General features: G+C 33.1%; 1 protein-coding gene across 3 annotated transcripts in view; it reads right to left on the reverse strand.

The window, feature by feature from the left end:
- The window catches only part of LOC135128015 (protein nervous wreck-like), an 81,964-nt gene that overhangs the window by 35,516 nt on the left and 27,325 nt on the right, over nt 1-19,123 (reverse strand). For all 3 annotated transcript variants that reach the window (XM_064054798.1, XM_064054797.1, XM_064054796.1), the window contains exon 6: nt 10,742-11,309. In XM_064054798.1, coding sequence (XP_063910868.1) covers nt 10,742-11,309 — 568 coding nt within the window. The remainder of the gene's footprint in view (nt 1-10,741; nt 11,310-19,123) is intronic.

Consider the following 19,123-nt stretch of genomic DNA (forward strand, 5'->3'; position numbering starts at 1 on the left):
AACAAAACTGGAATGATTTGATTATTACCACCACTTATTGATTTGTTTAAATAATGTCTCTTGTAATGAAGTTGGCGTGTGAGATGTCTAAATAGGTTTCATATCTTTTTACTGCCGCATCAGGTGTTCCCCAACGGTCAAATTTTGGACCTTTGTTGTTTTTATTATTTATAAATGACATTGTAGACAATGTTTCATGTTGCAAAAGCTCGTATTTGCAGAAGAGCTCAAAATGTTGTTACGAAATAAACCCATACGCCGCCCCGGTACGACGCCTATGTGTGTTCTAGTATGACTCATCGGCCGGGCGACGCGGCGTTCGTTAAAGGAAAACCTGGAAGCGGATGTCGCGACGAACTCAGAAAACCCTCGAAGCGGCGTTCTGGATCCATCGAGAGAACGAGGATTATTCAGCAAATTCAGCCAGTCCAGTCAGCAAGTCAAGTTGAGTGAACCACGGAGTTATTCTGTTCATAATCGCTGTAGTAGTTAGTCGTGTAATTCGAATTATTAAGAAATAAATTGAGTTTTACCCACGCCGACTTTATCACCGATCAACGTAACATCATAAGTCCGTTATAAAGTCATTTAGGGATTGTATTTTGTTGCAGAAGGAGTTGAATTCAGTGGCTTAATGGTGTATTCTCAACTGTATTGTCTTAAATAAATCTGACTGTAAAAACGTCGGCTTTCAAGAAAGTTAAATACTTTAGATTTTGTTTATTCCATAGAACAAAATGATTTAAGAATTACTTTTGACTGTAAATTAACTTTTATCGACTTTGTTTTAGATATCGTTACCAAAATAATTGTCTATACTATGGAGGACAGAGGATACAATATTTCGAACGAATGAGGTATGTTGTTGGTCGAGAGTTTCTGAGCCCAGAGGACTTCATGCGTATATCATACAGTATATTTCATTCGACTGGACTGCAAGAAATTATAAAAGAAATTTAAATTACAATAATTTAATTGACACTATTCGTGTTATCATAAAATGTCACGACCGAGTTGTGATTTTTTTTAATTTCACTGTTGTCTAAGAAATTTTCCCCAAATAATGATTTCAGTGCAGCGTGCTTATTGTTTGTTTAAAATGTTTGAAGAAGAAGAACTATTTTCCTTCTAATCTACCAGAAATTACAAAAAGATTTGAAGATTATTATCAACAAATGAATTTTTTTTTCTCTAATACTAGACAACAAAATTAAAAAAACATATTCTATAACAGGAAATTATGTATAAGATTATAGAAAATATGCTGTTCTTCGTACAAAGGAAACAAGTAATAAAATATTTTTTATTCCACTAAAATGGCAGTAATCAGGTTGTGGGATCCATAAAATGGGATCTACACTTCAAGAAATAGCAGTTTCTAAAAATTTGTCGAACGTCAAAGAATTTACAGGACATTGTTTCCAAAGAAGTTCGGTCACATTATTAGTAGATGTCGATGGAGATTTGATGGCGTTAAAACGTCATGGAGGCTGGCGTCTGGCGATCGTCAAATTTAGCTGGCTGGTACATAGATGATTATGTAAGTAAGTAATTAAGTGTAGATCATCCACGAAAATAGTTGTTTTACGACTTTTGACTCCTTCGCCATTCTTTTCAATAAAATATGCAACTTATTAGACGCAAATTTATGAGATCACACCAAACTTAGGCTCTTTGTTGTGTTTTATAGATTTAGAGGTCCGTATTAGCCCTTTCTTCGCAAACAAATGGTTTGGAAAAGTCAAAATCGTAAAAGCCCTATTTTCGTATATGACCTATAACCAGCTAGACGCAGCAAATACAATTTTTAATTCTGCACCAACGCCACGAAGTTTAGCAGCACAAGTTGTGAATGGAAATTCTGAGAGAAAAAAAAAAGAATATGAAAATTATGTTGATTTAATATAAATTAAGGTTTGCTTGTGCAAGTTTTTAGTAGTTGTTTTTTCTAAAAAAAAAGTCAATAAATAGATAAAATAAAAACCGTTGGTATTAGTCCAAAAAATACAGTCGGTACGAAAAATTACGCTCCTAGCTATTTTACGGAGTCATTTAAGTCCGTAAAATGAGTCTTTTTCGGACTCCAAAAAATTATAAAATACAGTTTTTGCGAAATAATTGTCGCTGTTTTTGGTAGCTTTTGGATGTAAAAAGGTTTTTGCAGACTCATCTGCTATTCTGGACTCGGTTACGCCTCGTCCGCAAACGTCAACGATTTGTCCGCAAAAACTGTATTTTAGGTACTGGTAACAAGAATAACAATAATTTACATCTGTGTTTTTAAACTGAAAACCGTCGTTCTTTGACAAAGACGAATCAAAATCAAATCTACGGATTTTCTGTACAGAAAGTGTGTAAAAGGACTTCAAGATCATTGTATTTTAGATTAAGTAGACCTACATTTAAATTTAAATACAGAGTGTTCCTGAAATATAATCAAGTGAATTTGAGCTGCTTAGAGAACTTAAGAGGTCTGAAAAATTCCTTCAATATTAAAATTAATGTGGGGATAATCGACCCCTATCCAGACATTTTCGACACCATTGAAGAATCACCGTACTTAATGTACTTTAATAATATACAGTATATCCAGCATTTGTGATATCGCAAAAAAATGCTTTAGTATATATTTATTTGGATTCTTCTATTTTTAAATTGGTAGACGTAGATTAATTTATTGCATATTTTGTCGGTTTGAGAACAATATATGAAACTACATCTTTTCCTAAAATATTCCCAAAATCCGAAGTTAGGTCTGCTATTGTCATGGTCAGCACTTCTTACAGCCATAAATGAATTAGAAGGCAACAAAATTTGTTTATGATTTCCATTTGGGGAAAATTTAAGAGCATCTAAATAAATGTGTCTAAAAATTTTTTTGTTACAGTTTACATTAGCCCGTTGGATTTTTAAAGGTGTTTGTCTTAAGTCATAAAAGTTTAACTAGGTACATGTCGACTGGAACATATAGTATTTTTTTCACTAGCAGCCATGACGCATGCAAATGTCGACTCATTTAGAGGTAGCAAATTCAACTTTTGCGACCACCGGTTCAAAAAGAAAAATTGAGGTTATGTACGCAATGTTTGATGTGATTATTTTTTAAAAAATTAATAAATGTGTTCTACAAACATTACTTGAGTATACGCATGGTAGTTGGTAGACGGTAGAAGATAAAATGATTAACTCAGCGACAAGTATAAACGGTTTTCTTTGTGTTGAAGATTTAGATTAAGTTTGATTAGAAATCAAAACAAAATCATGTTGCGTCAAAAAATTGAACGTTTATTTTTTCAGTTTATTGTCTTATGGTTTCTACTAGTGAAAAAATAGTATATTAACCACGGTTGCAAAGCCACTTCTAGACCTCGCGCTTCAGAGCCCTCGACGCTGCGCGTCTCGGGTTCTAATTTGCGCTCGGTCTAGAATGCTTGGCTCTGCAACCTTGGCTAATAATATACTATTTTTCACTAGCAGCCATGAAGCATGCAAATGTCGACTCATTTAGAGGTAGCAAATTCAACTTTTGCGACCACGGGTTCAAAAAGAAGATTGAGGTTATGCACGGAATACTTGATGTGATTATTTCTTAAAAAATGAATAAGGGCCGAATTCTGTAAAGTATAAAGGCACTTTGGTAAAAGGATTGTCCTTTATATAAAGATAGGACCCTTATAGATCCGTTGCATAAAGGTGAAGTCCTTTATAGTTTCCCTTGTACAACGTATGGTCATATGTGTCACTTTATGCAAATTATCTGTCAGTTTCATTAGCTTTATGTGGTGACCGTTTCTAAATAAAAGGGAAGAAATGGAGAATCTATGATTATTTATCCTAGAGGAATTACAATACAACAACTTTGCAAAAACAATTCCTTTGGAGGAGTCTTTACTTAAAAAAAAGACCAAAAAATCCATTAAAGGCCAGACTCCCCTGAGCAGTTGCCACTCCAGTGTGTTGGTACATAAGGGGCCAGTGCTGATATCTCCAAAAATGTACATGATTTCATAAAGTGTTTATTATTTTTTTTTAAGTTTTTAATGTGTTACCAACATCACGAACCAACATACGAGCAAATAAATAATACTTTTACTATATGTCAAGCACAAAGACCACGACAAGAATTTCATATCTCATAAATTAACAAAATTTAAGTTTAAAAATCTCCCCAGCCCGTCGCACCAACCATACCGATATCACAGTAGCCGATATTATGAAAATTTGATTCCGTCTCTCTTGACACAATGATAAACGCAAGCGTTCCTTTTCTAAAAGCGTATACTATCGTAGTAAAAACATCCGTTCGTTCCTTTACATAAAGTCGAACTGACGCACAAGGATTCACTTTCACATTTCCTTTACCTACGATAAAGCCTTTAACAAACGGATCCCTTATTAAAAGGTTAAGTTACAGAATTCGGGCCTAAGGGCCGAATTCTGTAAAGTATAAAGGCACTTTGGTAAAAGGATTGTCCTTTACATAAAGATATTCCTATTCTCTAAAACGTAAAGGACCCTTATAGATCCGTTGGATAAAGGTGAAGTCCTTTATAGTTTCCCTTATGCAACGTATGGTCATATGTGTCACTTTATGCAAATTATCTGTCAGTTTCATTAGTTTTAATAGTGGCCGTTTCTAAATAAAAGGGAAGAAATGGAGAATCTGTGATTATTTATCTTAAAGGAATTACAATAAAGGTATATATGAGTCAGAACAATGATGTCTTTGTCCAGTTTTATAATTTTATCGTTTAAATTTGTTAATATTAGCACTAAAAATCGTCGTATTAAAGTTAATTAAGCCCAATTTGGTGCAAATAGAAATACTTTTACGATACCCCAAATAGATTGGTAACTAATATACAACTTTGCAAAAACAACTCCTTTGAAGGGGTCTTCAATTAAAAAAGCCCAAAAGATCCATTAATGGTCAGACTCCACTGACCACACTGGCATAAGAGGCCAGTGCTGATATCTCAAAAAATGTGCATGATTTCATAAAATGTTTAATTTTTTTTAATGTTACCATCATAAATAAATAATATTTTTACTATATGTCAGGCACAAAGACCACGACAAGAATTTCATATCTCATTCATTAAAAAAAGCTAAGTTTAAAAATCTCCCGAGCCCGTCACACCAACCATACTGACATTGTGAAAATTTGAGGTTATATACAATAGATTCCATCTCTCTCGACACAATGGTAAACGCAAGCGTTCCTTTTCTAAAAGTATATACTATCGTAGTAAAAACATCCGTTCGTTCCTTTACATAAAGTCGAACTGACGCACAAGTTTCTCCCCAACGGATGCAATAGAGGATAAGATATTAAAGGATTCACTTTCACATTTCCTTTACGCTAATGCCTTTAACAAACGGATCCCTTATTAAAAGGTTAAGTTACAGAATTCGGCCCTTAATCTAAGGGCCGAATTCTGTAACTTAACCTTTTAATAAGGGATCCGTTTGTTAAAGGCATTAGCGTAAAGGAAATGTGAAAGTGAATCCTTGTGCGTCCGTTCGACTTTATGTAAAGGAACGAACGGATGTTTTTACTACGATAGTATACGCTTTTAGAAAAGGAACGCATGCGTTTATCATTGTGTCAAGAGAGACGGAATCTATTGTACATAACCTCAAATTTTCACAATATGGGTATGGTTGGTGTGACGGGCTGGGGAGATTTTTAAACTTAACTTTTGTTAATTTATGAGATATGAAATTCTTGTCGTGGTCTTTGTGCCTGACATACACTAAAAGTATTAGTTATTTGCTCGTAGGTTGGTTCGTGATGATGGTAACACATTTAAAAAACTTAAAAAAAAAATAAACATTTTATGAAATCATGTACGTTTTTGGAGATATCAGCACCGGCCCCTTATGTACCAACACACTGGAGTGGCAACTGGTCAAGGGAGTCTGGCCTTTAATGGATTTTTTGGTCTTTTATAAGTAAAGACTCCTCCACAGGAGTTGTTTTTGCAAAGTTGTTTATTAGTTACCAGTCTATTTGGAGTATCGTAAAAGTATTTGTATTTCCACCAAATTGGGCTTAATTAACTTTAATATGACGATTTTTAGTGCTTTTTGCTAACATTAACAAATTTAAACCATGAAATTATAAAACTGGACAAAGACATCATTGTTCTGACTCATATATACCTTTATTGTAATTCCTCTAGGATAAATAATCACAGATTCTCCATGTCTTCCCTTTTATTTAGAAACAGTCACTATTAAAACTAATGAAACTGACAGATAATTTGCATAAAATGACACATATGACCATACGTTGCACAAGGGAAACTATAAAGAACTTCACCTTTATGCAACGGATCTATAAGGGTCCTTTACGTTTTAGATAATAGGAATATCTTTATGTAAAGGACAATCCTTTTACCAAAGTGCCTTTATACTTTACAGAATTCGGCCCTAAGTTTGATTAGAGATCAAAACAAAATCATGTTGCGTCAAAAAATTGAACGTTTATTTTTTCAATTTATTGTCTTATGGTTTCTACTAGTGAAAAATAGTATATTATTAGCCAAGGTTGCAGAGCCAAGCATTCTAGACCGAGCGCAAATTAGAAACCGAGACGCGCAGCGTCGACGGCTCTAAGTGCGAGGTCTAGAAGTGGCTTTGCAACCGTGGTTAATATACTATTTTTTTCACTAGTAGAAACCATAAGACAATAAACTGAAAAATAAACGTTCAATTTTTTGACGCAACATGATTTTGTTTTGATTTCTAATCAAACTTGATCTAAATCTTCAACACAAAGAAAACCGTTTATACTTGTCGCTGAGTTAATCATTTTATCTTCCACCGTCTACCAACTACCATGCGTATACTCAAGTAATGTTTGTAGCACACATTTGTTCATTTTTTAAGAAATAATCACATCAAACATTGCGTACATAACCTCAATTTTTCTTTTTGAACCCGTGGTAGCAAAAGTTGAATTTGCTACCACTAAATGAGTCGACATTTGCATGCGTCCAGGCTGCTAGTGAAAAAAATAGTATATTAACCACGGTTGTAAAGCCACTTCTAGACCTCGCGCTTCAGAGCCCTCGACGCTGCGCGTCTCGGGTTCTAAATTTGCGCTCGGTGTAGAATGCTTGGCTTTGCAACCTTGGCTAATAATATACTATTTTCTACTCATGACATTGAAATGCGTTATTTTGACATTACCTCGCTTCGCTCGTTAAAAAAAAAACTCTTAACGTTGAAATCACTTGTCGCATAATAAATATACTATTATACCTGATATTGGCAAGTAAAGATGGGGAGAATAATTTGAAAAAATATTTCTAATTCATTCTAACTAGATACTGAAGACGGCTGGTGGTAGTAAATTTTGTGAAAAAGACCCAAAGTGACAACAACTTTAATAAATTCATGGATAAAATATTATCTTGAACTTATTTCAACTGACGAAAATGTTTTCTGCAAAGCATGTGGTAAAACTGTAAGTGTTTTTTTTTTAATTTATGTTGCATATTTTTTAATACGACTGTTTTTTTGTTTTAAAATAAAAATATGTAATTTTTAGACAACATGTGAGTGCAAGTTCTAAATATCACATGTTTCAACACAACTTTATAAAAGGAAGTGTCAAAATCTTTTCTTGAAACAATCTTTTCCCGGAACTTCAAAGAAAATGAGCAGCAAGTATTTAATACACATTTATATAAAGCGATGCTAAGTGCAAATATTCCCCCTAAAAAATTAGAAGGCCTTTGTTTCAAAGCGTTTTCAGAAAAAATATTGTAAAAATGTTATATCCGTATGCTGAGAAAAAACTATGCACCAGATATTTACATTATTTCTAATACAGTAGAACCCCTATATAACGAGAACTCAAGGGACCTTTGGATTCATTCGGTATCAGCGAGATTCGTAAAAAACAACGCAGGAAAAAAACATTCCAAAGCTTTAGAATACAACTTTTTATCTAAAAAGTGATCGAAAATGAACAAAACACACATTTTTATTATTCAATAAAAAAAAATAGCCAATAATTTTAAAATAAAAAAAACTCTTATTATCGTTTATTTTTGATCATTATTGTTAACTTTAAACATGGCAAGTGCATTTTCTAAATGCACTGACGATCAAAAAGTTTGTCGTGATCTGGACTATAAATACCCACCAACAAAAAATGACGAATATTTATATTTTAACATAAAAACACTTCACAGTTGGTTCTAAACCATTTGAGAACGGCTTTATAGAGTTTAGGATTCTTCGTTGAACAAAGTTTTTTAACTTTTTAGAAAATTCATTGGATGCATTGACAATTTTGTTTTTATTTATTTTTTTTTTGTTGCTAAGGTCGAACTTTGTTTTTTGCCACTTTCACATTTGGTTATTTTTTGTAATTTTTCTTTTATGGATTTTCTTTAAAAACGACATAATTTTCACATGTAACTAATAAAATAATCAAAACTTCGACTGTGGTTGTAGAGTGAAAGAATAAAATAGTATAAACACAGTATTCTACGAATATTATAATAATTTTCAAGAATTTCATTCGTTGTAAGTAGGTATAACCGATCTGGGGCGAAACATTTTTTCGTTATATCAGATCTGTTATTAAAAGCTACTCGTTAAAAAGTGATATTTTTACACAGAGTAATATATAAACGTCAAGGATCGAAGAGATTTACTGGTTATAGCCGATTTTTCGCGATAACCGGGACTGGTTAGGTTATAGAGGAGTTCTACTGTATTAAAGAATAGTAAAAAACCAATTTATACATTTTGTAGTAGACGAAACTTCTGATGCTTGTGGGCGTTATATTGCCAATCTACAGGTAGGTTATTTAAGTGATAAAAAGTCTAGTAAATCTTGTTTAGTTGTATTCAAACAATTAGAAAAAATCAACCATCTGACTGTATTAAGTTTTATTGATGATATATTTATATATGATATATTTCATGAATTTCTTTCTTCTTAATGTTGTTCACCTTTGAGGCTACAAATATATAAAGAAAAGTTGCCAAGTATTCCACTGCTATACTAGACGCAAACATTTAGCGTGTTTATGGCTTCACATCAATTTAACTCCCATTATAATTCAATAGGTCGTCACAGTCGGATGTCTTAAATTCGCTTACTGATGACGTACCTGAAAAGAGCTTTTCCGTCCCTGGCACGTGGCATTTGCTAAGTTTTATGAAGGATTGGCTTTAAAGTACTTTAAACGTCAAAGCCATAAACGCACTAAATGTTTGCGTCTAGTACACCTGAACCACTTAATAAATTAAATTATAATAAAAAATTTAAATTTAGAATTTTCAGATGTGAATGCAGTATCATCAAATTAAAAAACAAATCTTAAAAAAAATAAAATAGGTGATTCTGTAAATAAAAATGTAAAAGAGGTAATTAATAAAAATGCTGATTACAAGATCCTAGAAAACATCAGTTTAATTTTAAGTGGCGAATCATTAGATATTAAAGCAGAATTAGGTCCTGACACTATTAGTGCGTTAAAGTACACACCAATTAGATTTGTTGAGATAGTAATGAAGTTACTGACAGATAGAAGACATAATTTTACAATGGAAAATTTGGGAAAACGTCTGATTATGAATTGTAACAGCAAAAAAAATGTGTAGTTTATAGCGTATTTATGGTATATGTAAAAGTATAGTATAAGCAGACTTCGGCCATTGCCGTCCGATCGCCAGCGCTATTGCAGTCGTGGCCTACAACTTCGTGAATTCTTAATAACAATTACCACTTTTCTCGGTTTTCCTCAGTTATACGAGTTCTCCTAGATGTTAAAATGCTTTAAAAATTCAAAATGACTGTTCAACATCACAATTTTCGTGATGATCTTGACTAGTAAACCCCGATTTGCATCAAACGCCACTGAGATTGAGACGTAGTTGAGACTGCATAGTCGGTCAGCCAAATTTATCGCCTGACGTCGCGCTGTCGTTTTTAATATTTGTCTGGTTGATTGCGCATCACTTCGGCAGTGCCTAACTCTGGTTGTAAGCAATTAATAACTGTAATTATTTCTACACACACTTCTCGTGTTTTTAATTTGTTGGTTATGGTTCTTTCTTCGCATATATGTGCATAGTACGGTGCATATTTAGTAAAAATTTTGCGTATTTTGACATATATTTTATGACATACAAATAATACAGACAATACAGACTGGACAGAACTGTATAAGAATCAAATTTTTATATAATTTGCTCTATCATAAAACAGATTACCCGTTACATAATTTTTAGTTTAGTTTTTCATAATTGTTTAATTTTATAAATTTGTCTGTATATCTGCAAAAATTGCTGTAAATTAGGTTTGTTTTTAGGTATCAATTGGGTGATGTAGATATTTATTGGGAAAAAAAAATTGGTATTCCTGAAAATCCAGAATATTTGAATCACACGATAATAAACCTGAAAGGTCTCTGACCAAGAGCGACACGTCGTTCATTCAGAACTTGTCAGAACTATAAAGTTCAACCGAATTATACCAATAAGTTTCAAGACAAACTAAAGTTGAAAGTAGAGAAATAATTCCACTGTAACCGAGAACTCTTTAGATAAAAGTCAACAACGACCCGACGATCTAGAATAAGCTTTGAAACAAGAAAATAAAAGTCATGGAAGAAGTTATAAGCGAATTTTGTAGACTTGAAGGCTACATTCAACAAAATTGCCAAAAATAACCTCCACAATGAAGCGATCCATAACTTGTAAATGAGCCTACCTTTTGTCCAGACTCTCTGAGCGCATTATAAATCTGCAATTTCTTCACACTTTCCCTGATCACATTATTCTCCCTCGCTATCCTCGTGGCCCACCTCCTCGCCTCCTTGCTCAGCGTCGCCGCCGCGGAATCGTGTTCGGCCGTGATGGTCTCTACGGGGTCGTTATCACACGATTCGAAGGGGTACTGTATGTGCTGTTTTAGTACCGGATAGTACAAATAGCAGCACTGTATGTTGTACTCTCTCGTCAGCTGTTTTGCCTGGTCCCTAATGTTGGTGAAGGAGTTCTGCCACGCCGAACAGGTCAGAAGTTCGGTGCGGCCCATCAACGAGAGGTATTCGGCCACTTTGTCGAAGACGCCGCTCTCCATGGAGTTCATGCACAGCTGCATGTCCACCAGGAAGTAGCGGTTCTGGTGGGCGTTCGCCGCCGCCAGGCACAAGAGGTAGTCGTTGCGGGCGCCCGTCGATTTCTCGTCGAGTTGTTCGCGTTTGGTGCTGTATTTGGCGCTGTTCTTTTGAAGGGATGTGATGGAAGTGAAGAAACCGCCTTTTTTCTTTTTTAGTCTGAAAGAAAAAATTCAAAAGTTGCATTTGAGTGAGATTGCTGAGACCGAAAGCGAGGTGTACACTGTGTTGAGGGCACAAAGATCAGTTTTACACGAAGAACACTGTGACGGAATTATTAATAGTTGCTAATTCAAAGCACATAAAAGTACAAAAATTGCGTTTTGAATAAAAATTATTTTTGCAAAAAGTCCACTATATGTTCACAAATAGTCTTTGATAGTCAATTTCAACAAATTCACTATCTACCAAAAGGAGTAGGAGTAAAAGAAGTAAACATTTTATTTGATTTTCCAAGTTCTATTTTTTTATGATAACTTCTATTAGTTAAAATAAAGATATGTGTGTGATTTAGAATAAAGGTAAAAAGTATGCGATGGGTACGTTTCAAGTGAATTTTTCCGTTACAAAATTTTGTAATGACCCCATCAACATTTTAGTAAAGACACGTATATCACTTTGGATAGATGCAGTGTAATACTAATAATAACAGTACTGTATTCACAAATTTTCGAGAAACTAGAGTTGAGTTTTTCTTGCTTTAATCAGTAAAATAAATTGCCTCATTCATTTTTTTTTTGACTCAGTGATAAATGTGTAAGTGATTAACAAAACTATCAATCCATGGATAAACCACAAGTATAAATTTATAATATTTTACACATTTTAGGATTTATTCGCCAAAATTTTCAGTTGACGTAATCAAGTTTTTGGGAAGGTAAACGGATAAATTTTAATCAACGATATATCATGCTTATGATAACCTTAAAACGTTTGCAAGATTTCAGAGCATTCGGTTTTACAGTTTAGAGGTAAATTCTAAAATGTTGGACCGCAATATTGATTTTTTTTTTTCCAAAAATCTGGATGTTTAGGGTAAATAATAATCAGACGAAATAATACTCTATAAATGTAGGACTATGATATTTTGTAAAATTTAAATAATATTCACTACGCAAAATTTTAAGGTGACGTCATCACATTATAAATTTTAATAAAAAAAAAATATTTAATAAGACATTTATAAATCATAAACAAAAATAAAACCAACAAACGAAAAATCCATTAAAGCATGAACCAACTGAACACAAGAGAAGATGTTCAAAATTCCTACCTTGTGCTTATAAGCAAACTCGTAGTATTTCCAAATTTTGATTATTTTTTGTAAAAGTTAATCATCAATACTTGCTAAGATAAAACTGATTTTGGCAAATGACATACCCTCTAAGAAAAGAGAAGGTGGGTGGGCGGGGCTAGTACCTGCTAAGATAAAACTGATTTTGGTAAATAACATATCTTGTTTATTTTAATAGTTAAGCTTTTGAAAGTTACCATAGAATTGTCGAAAATTGTTTAAATTAGTTAAAAATTTCAAATTTCTAGGTACGTCAGGCCCAGAGTACATATCTAGAATTGTTTAAAATAAAGATGATATCTTATTATAACTTTGTGTTCACGTACTTTGTGATACGATGTATGATGTTTTTGGATGTACATATTATGTACTTCGTTGTTATTACAAGTTTGTACCAAGTGATCAAGTGTATTTAAGTAGACTTTTACACAAGTCATAAAATAGATTTCTGTAATGAATAAAATCATAAGCACATGTTTTATTGTTAATCACGCTGTAAAATATACGTAAAAATTGTGATAATTAATTGAACTTTATCGAATTTAATTTGGCGATTTATTGTAGGAATGTAATATAATAAGCAATTGTTCTGAAATTAATTATAGTTGAAAAAATGTGATCAACAAATGAAAATCATTTAAAAAATAATTAACAATTTAATTCCACTCATAACAGAATGCGGGTGTACTTCCCTCGCTGTCGGAAACGAAACGACTGCATGTCTATTATGTTTTTTTTGCAGTAGATTTCATTATTTTTTTTGAGTCACTCGGTATATGCAAATTCAAAAAATATGAATGGAATGATAAATTACAAGTACAGACTCATCATATTTTGTATATTCTAGATAGGATTTATTCGGCAAACTTTTGAGCTGACGTCATCAGTTTTTTGTAGAAGATGACCAAATATATTTTGACTAAAAATTTATTATGTTCTTTATAACCTTAAAACATTTGCAAGATTTGAAAACATTCGGTTCTGGAGTTCCTGATTAAATCAATAAAATACATTTACCCATTCATTAATTTTTTTGGGTCACTCTGTATATGCAAATCCAAAAACTATGAATGGAATGATAAATCACAAGAAAAGACTCATCATATTTTGTATATTTTAGATAGGATTTATTTAGCAAAATTTTGTGGTAACGTCATAAATTTTTTAGGGGGGATGAGCAAATACATTTTGATGAAAAACTTACCATACTTATGATAACTTTAAAACACCTTCGAGATTTCAAAGCATTCGGTTTTGTAGTTCCTGAGTAAATCAATAAAATAAATTTACGCATTCATTAATTTTTTTGAGTCACCCTGTATATGCAAATCCAAAAAAATATGAATGGAGCGATAAATTACAAGTACAGACTCATCATATTTTGTACAGTTTAGATAGGATTTATTCGGCAAATTTTAGCTGATGTCATCAATTTTTTGGAGGGGATAAGCAAAAATATTTTGACTAAACATTTAATATGCTCTTTATAACCTTAAAACATCTGCAAGATTTCAAAGCATTCGTTTTTGTAGTTCCTGATTAAATCAATAAAATAAATTCACGCATTTATTAATTTTTTTGAGTCACCCTGTATATGGAAATCGAAAAAAATTGAATAGAATGATAAATGACAAGAAGAGACTCACCATATTTTGTACATTTTAGATAGGATTTATTCGGAAAAATTTTGTGGTGACGTCATAAATTTTTTAGGAGGGATGAGCAAATACATTTTGATCAAAAACTTACCATGCTTATGATAACTTTAAAACACCTTCAAGATTTCAAAGCATTCGGTTTTGTAGTTCCTGAGTAAATCAGTAAAATAAATTTACGCATTCATTAATTTTTTTGAGTCACCCTGTATATGCAAATCCAAAAAATATGAATGAAGTGATATATCACAAACACAGACTCATCATATTTTGTACATTTTACATTGGATTTATTTGGCAAACTTTTGAGCTGACGTCATCAAGTTTTTGGAGGGGATAACCAAATATATTTTGAGTAAAGATTTATGATGCTCTTTATAGCCTTAAAACATCTGCAACATTTTAAAACATTCGGATTAGCAGATTCAAAATTAAATTGCAAAATGTTGTTTTATAATTTTGATTTTTTTTCCAAAAATCTGGACGTTTACTATGTACAATTTTGAAGTGACGTCATCACATTAGTGGTGGGGATTATTAGACAAATTTTGGTTAGCGTTCTACATGATATTCCTAATATAACTACAAAATTTCACAACAATCGGTCCAGTACTTTCGGAGATTATCTGTCTAATAAAAATTCGGGACAGACGGACGGACAGACGGACAGACGGAGAGACGGACAGACAGACGGGAATGGGAGACCTATTTCTTCGTCTTCTAGGGGTCATGAAAGATCGAGAACACGTAAAAGTAGAGAGTCGGCCGACGGACTCGATTACCATACTTCCTTTGCTTACGCTCGGGAAGTAAAAAGTCATCGAGTTGGCGTTGCCTCTATAACAGATAATATAGCGAAAAACGCATGTGTTTTATTAATGCATACTTTTAACATTTCCCCGTTGTTAGCTGTCAGTGATTAAAATTTAGGTTTAATGTAGACATGTTTCACAACGTTTACAAAAATCAAGACCAACTTGATGACTATTTCAATTGAACACCCCATATAAGCATATATATCAAGTATTATTACGATCAAAATTTGAAAAATATTTAGTTTTCGAATTGTAGAGTTACAGTCTGTTACGAAACAAACTATTTTTTATACTGATATGAGGTGTTATAGTTTATGTATCGGTTCTAGAATTCTGAGAAAATAATATTTGCCTTTTTTCTTTATCTAATTGACAACAAGATGAATCATTGAGTGGACAAGTACTTGGAAATTGGGCTAGATTAGTGTAGTAAACGCTTTGTTGCTAGAGACATATGCGGTTTTATTTTATGAGTATTATGACTTGGTAGTGAGAATTTATAAAATTTACAGTGGATCTGTATATAGGGTCCGACAAAAAAACCGGCTACCCTCAAATTTTGCCCTGCTTCTGTTACTTTCTTAAGAGGAATCGCTACGCTTGGCTGTTATGGTGTAGTTAATATATTTTTAGAATTTAATATCTCCATTATTAACACACTTATTGTGATAAAATTTTAAATATAACCTGTCTACAACTTTCACTATATAATGCGAAGGTGTTTTTTTTTTTAAATAGTTTATTGTCATATATTTTTTTGGAACGAAGTTCCTTACGGCAGGCTTGGAGGAGATAGGGATTTTGCTACGCGACCGAACTGAAACAAATGTGATCCTAAAACCGTAAGAAAAACTCCGTGGAAAAAATTCCGTGGAATAAAACCGTTAAATGCGACGTGCGCAGGCGCGACCAGAGGTGGTGCGAGCCGCACTTCAGACGGCGGCCGCCTTACAAGTGTAGGTAAGCAGAGAAAAAATGTTGTGCCTCGGTGGGATTCGAACCCACGTCCCTTTGCTCTCAGGGCAGGTATGCTGACCACAACACCACGAAACGACTTATTTATTCTCTGCTTACCGACGTGTTATTGTGCCGCCAGACAAGGTTGAAGGTCCACACACGTGCAGCTGCCTTACTTACAAAGACACCGCCAACACGTGGAGACCGCACCGACAAAATATAAAAAATGTCCTAAACTCTCATCCCTTCTCTCCCTATTATCACTCCACCCCGCCAATGCATAGTATATACTCATTAATTCATGGACAAGCACGTGGCGAATACGCACATTATAGATACATTTTACTCGTGAGTAGCCATGTTTATTTTCATATAATTTCAAATCGTCAAAACAATAATAAATATAGTAACAATGGCAAAGCAGAGTATCAAAAAGCGTATAGGGAACGCGAAAAAGCTAAAAAAAAAATGAAAATAAGCAAGAAAGGTACGATATAAAGCAAAGATATCCTCTAAACTAGTGACAATATTTAAAAAGTTTATTGATTATTTTTTTAAATAATTAAAACAAATTCTCCCTTCAATTCCAAACATTTAAATATATATATATATATATAGTGAACCAAGAGTTATAAGGTTATATGGCCATCATAAAAGTAGTTGACCGCAAATAAATACCCCCTTTGTGTGGTTCGCACTAAGCTTACCGGTTGGCAATAAATCATCTTCTAAACATTTCTTGCTCATATTTAACAGGGCCGGCTTTCAAAGCGAGTGGTTATTTCGGAACCCTCAGCGGCTGCAGGTAGTAAAGAAATAGTGGAGTGGTGGATTTTCATATTTAGTGAAAGCCGCCCCTGAACGAAACCACAAGAGCCGGTCGAGCTGCAGTGGACACGTTATTTACGACCCTAAAACCTTTTCTATTGTAAACAACTTAACTTCGACACAATGGGATGATTTTATGATGGCCATATAACCTTATAGCTCTTGGTTCACTATATATATTTTGATAATTCTACCTATTTTACGTAATTTATTATTTCCTAAAATACTGAATTTCCTAAATATTTTCCTGTACTTAAATAAAAACTAATCAGCAAAATTTAAGAGAAAAATCAAGAAAACCTACATAAAATTGAGCACGTTTTTTTTTTGCACATTGTGTCGATTCTACATTAGCCGAAGGAACTTCGTTCCTACCTGGTGTCCCACGACACCACATTTCTTTTTTTTAAATTTTGTTGACATTTTTGCATCACGTATTTTAAAAAGTCTAGATTTCAGTTATTTGTGGAAATTTTAGAACGCGATTTTCACCACTGTTTTCAGTTTACAAAACTTTAGACATGGTACCAGATCAGATATATTTTCGACTTTATTTGTTGGAACTGAGATATAGTAAAAATAAACGTTTAGCGGCTTCTACGACACAAGCTTTTTTTACGGTGTATCGTTTCTAACAAAAAAAGTAGACGATATATCTGGTACGATTTCTGGAGTTTTGTAAGCTGAAAACATTGTTAAAAATCGTTTTTCGAAATTTCCTTAAATATTTGAGTTATTGATTTTTAAAAATAAGTTATGCAAAAATTTCAAAAATTGCGTTATATAAATAAAGTTATGGACAACTTATATTTAAAATTTCAGAACCATAAGACATAAACCTCCAAATTTTAATTTTTCCTTTAGATATTTGACCATATTTTAATTCACTACTTCTTAGTGTTGGGTAAATAAAGTTGATCAGATTTTCCTTATTTGAAATAATTTTGGAAGTAACATGTCTATATCCACAGTTTTCTTCATTTTATAACATTACAAACAACTTAAAAATTGTTCAGAATGTCTAATTTTTCACCTTTTTACTTCCTGAGCGTAAGCTAGAAGGTATTGTAATCGAGTCCGTCGGCCGATTCTCTACTTTTACGTTTTGTCGACCTTTCATGAGCTCTAGAGAACGAAGAAATAAGTCTCCTCCTTTTGCGTCTGTCTGTCTGTCCGTCTGCCTGTCCGTCCATCTGTCTGTCTGTCCGTCTGTCCGTCTGTCTGCCGTCCCGGATTTATATTAGGCAGATAATCTCCGAAAATACCGATTGTTGTCAAATTTTGTATTTATATTAAGAATATCATGTAGCTGGTAAAACGCTTACCAAAATTTGCCTAATCAAAATTATAAAACATTTTGCAATGTAATTTTGAATTTGGAAAACTTGTACGCGGTTTACATTTGTTATAAGCATGATAAATTTTTATTCAAAATATATTTACTTATCCCCTCCAAAAAATTGATGACGTGAACTCAAAAGTTTGCCGAATAAATCCTATCTAAAATGTACAAAATATGATGAGTCTGTACTTGTGATTTATCATTCCATTCATATTTTTTGTAATCGCATATACAGGGTAACTCAAAAAAATTAATGAATGCGTGAATTTATTTTATTGATTAAATCAAGATTTGCAAAACTGAATACTTTGAAATTTTGACGTTTTGAAGTTATTGTAAGCATGGTAACTTTTTAATGAGAATGTATCTGTTTATCAACCCCAAAAAATTGATAGCGGCTTCTCAAAATTTTGCCGAATAAATTACTTCGCAAATATGATTTTTATATTTTCTTAAACAGGTTACTCAAAAAAATTAATGAATCAGTCATTCAGAATATTTTGTTCAGTGGAGGCTTATGAATAATTTTAGTCATCTATTTTGGGGCGATAAACTCATTCAAATCAAACAAGTGTCTACGTGACATTCTTCCGATGTACTGTATTCCTGTTGATAATGTGCTGTAAATAAACTCATAACCCTTTTTGATGACCTTCGCGCATTCAACTGCATGCGGGACGTCGAACATCACGCACAGATGCGTTTTGTTATGCGTTGCCACGGTAGCCTAGCCCGGAAACGTCAAATTACCAAGTGTTTACCACGTCGTTGTTTATAAATAAAGCTGGGCGGTCGAAATTTATTCATCCTATCTACCCGTCTGAAGTGCGGCCGGTGCATCCATCCCTTACTCGCTTCTCGCTTTCCAATTGTGCATTATTTTTGATAATTTACAGAAATAGTTTTATTTTCAGCGAGACCGACACTGGAAAATTATTAAAAATATTATTTTATGATGTCGTGGATATGGATTTTAAAATCATCAACTGACGTTCAGGCCCAAAAAATTAATGAATGAAGACAATTTATTTGAAAAATTGAAACCCACAGATTATTCTAAAAAATTAAATGTTTGCAACTTT

The sequence above is a fragment of the Zophobas morio genome, unplaced genomic scaffold, assembly GCF_036711695.1.
Source record: "Zophobas morio isolate AGI-343-1 ecotype UQ-CSIRO unplaced genomic scaffold, CSIRO_AGI_Zmor_V1 ptg000012l, whole genome shotgun sequence".
In the NCBI taxonomy this organism is placed as follows: domain Eukaryota; kingdom Metazoa; phylum Arthropoda; class Insecta; order Coleoptera; family Tenebrionidae; genus Zophobas; species Zophobas morio.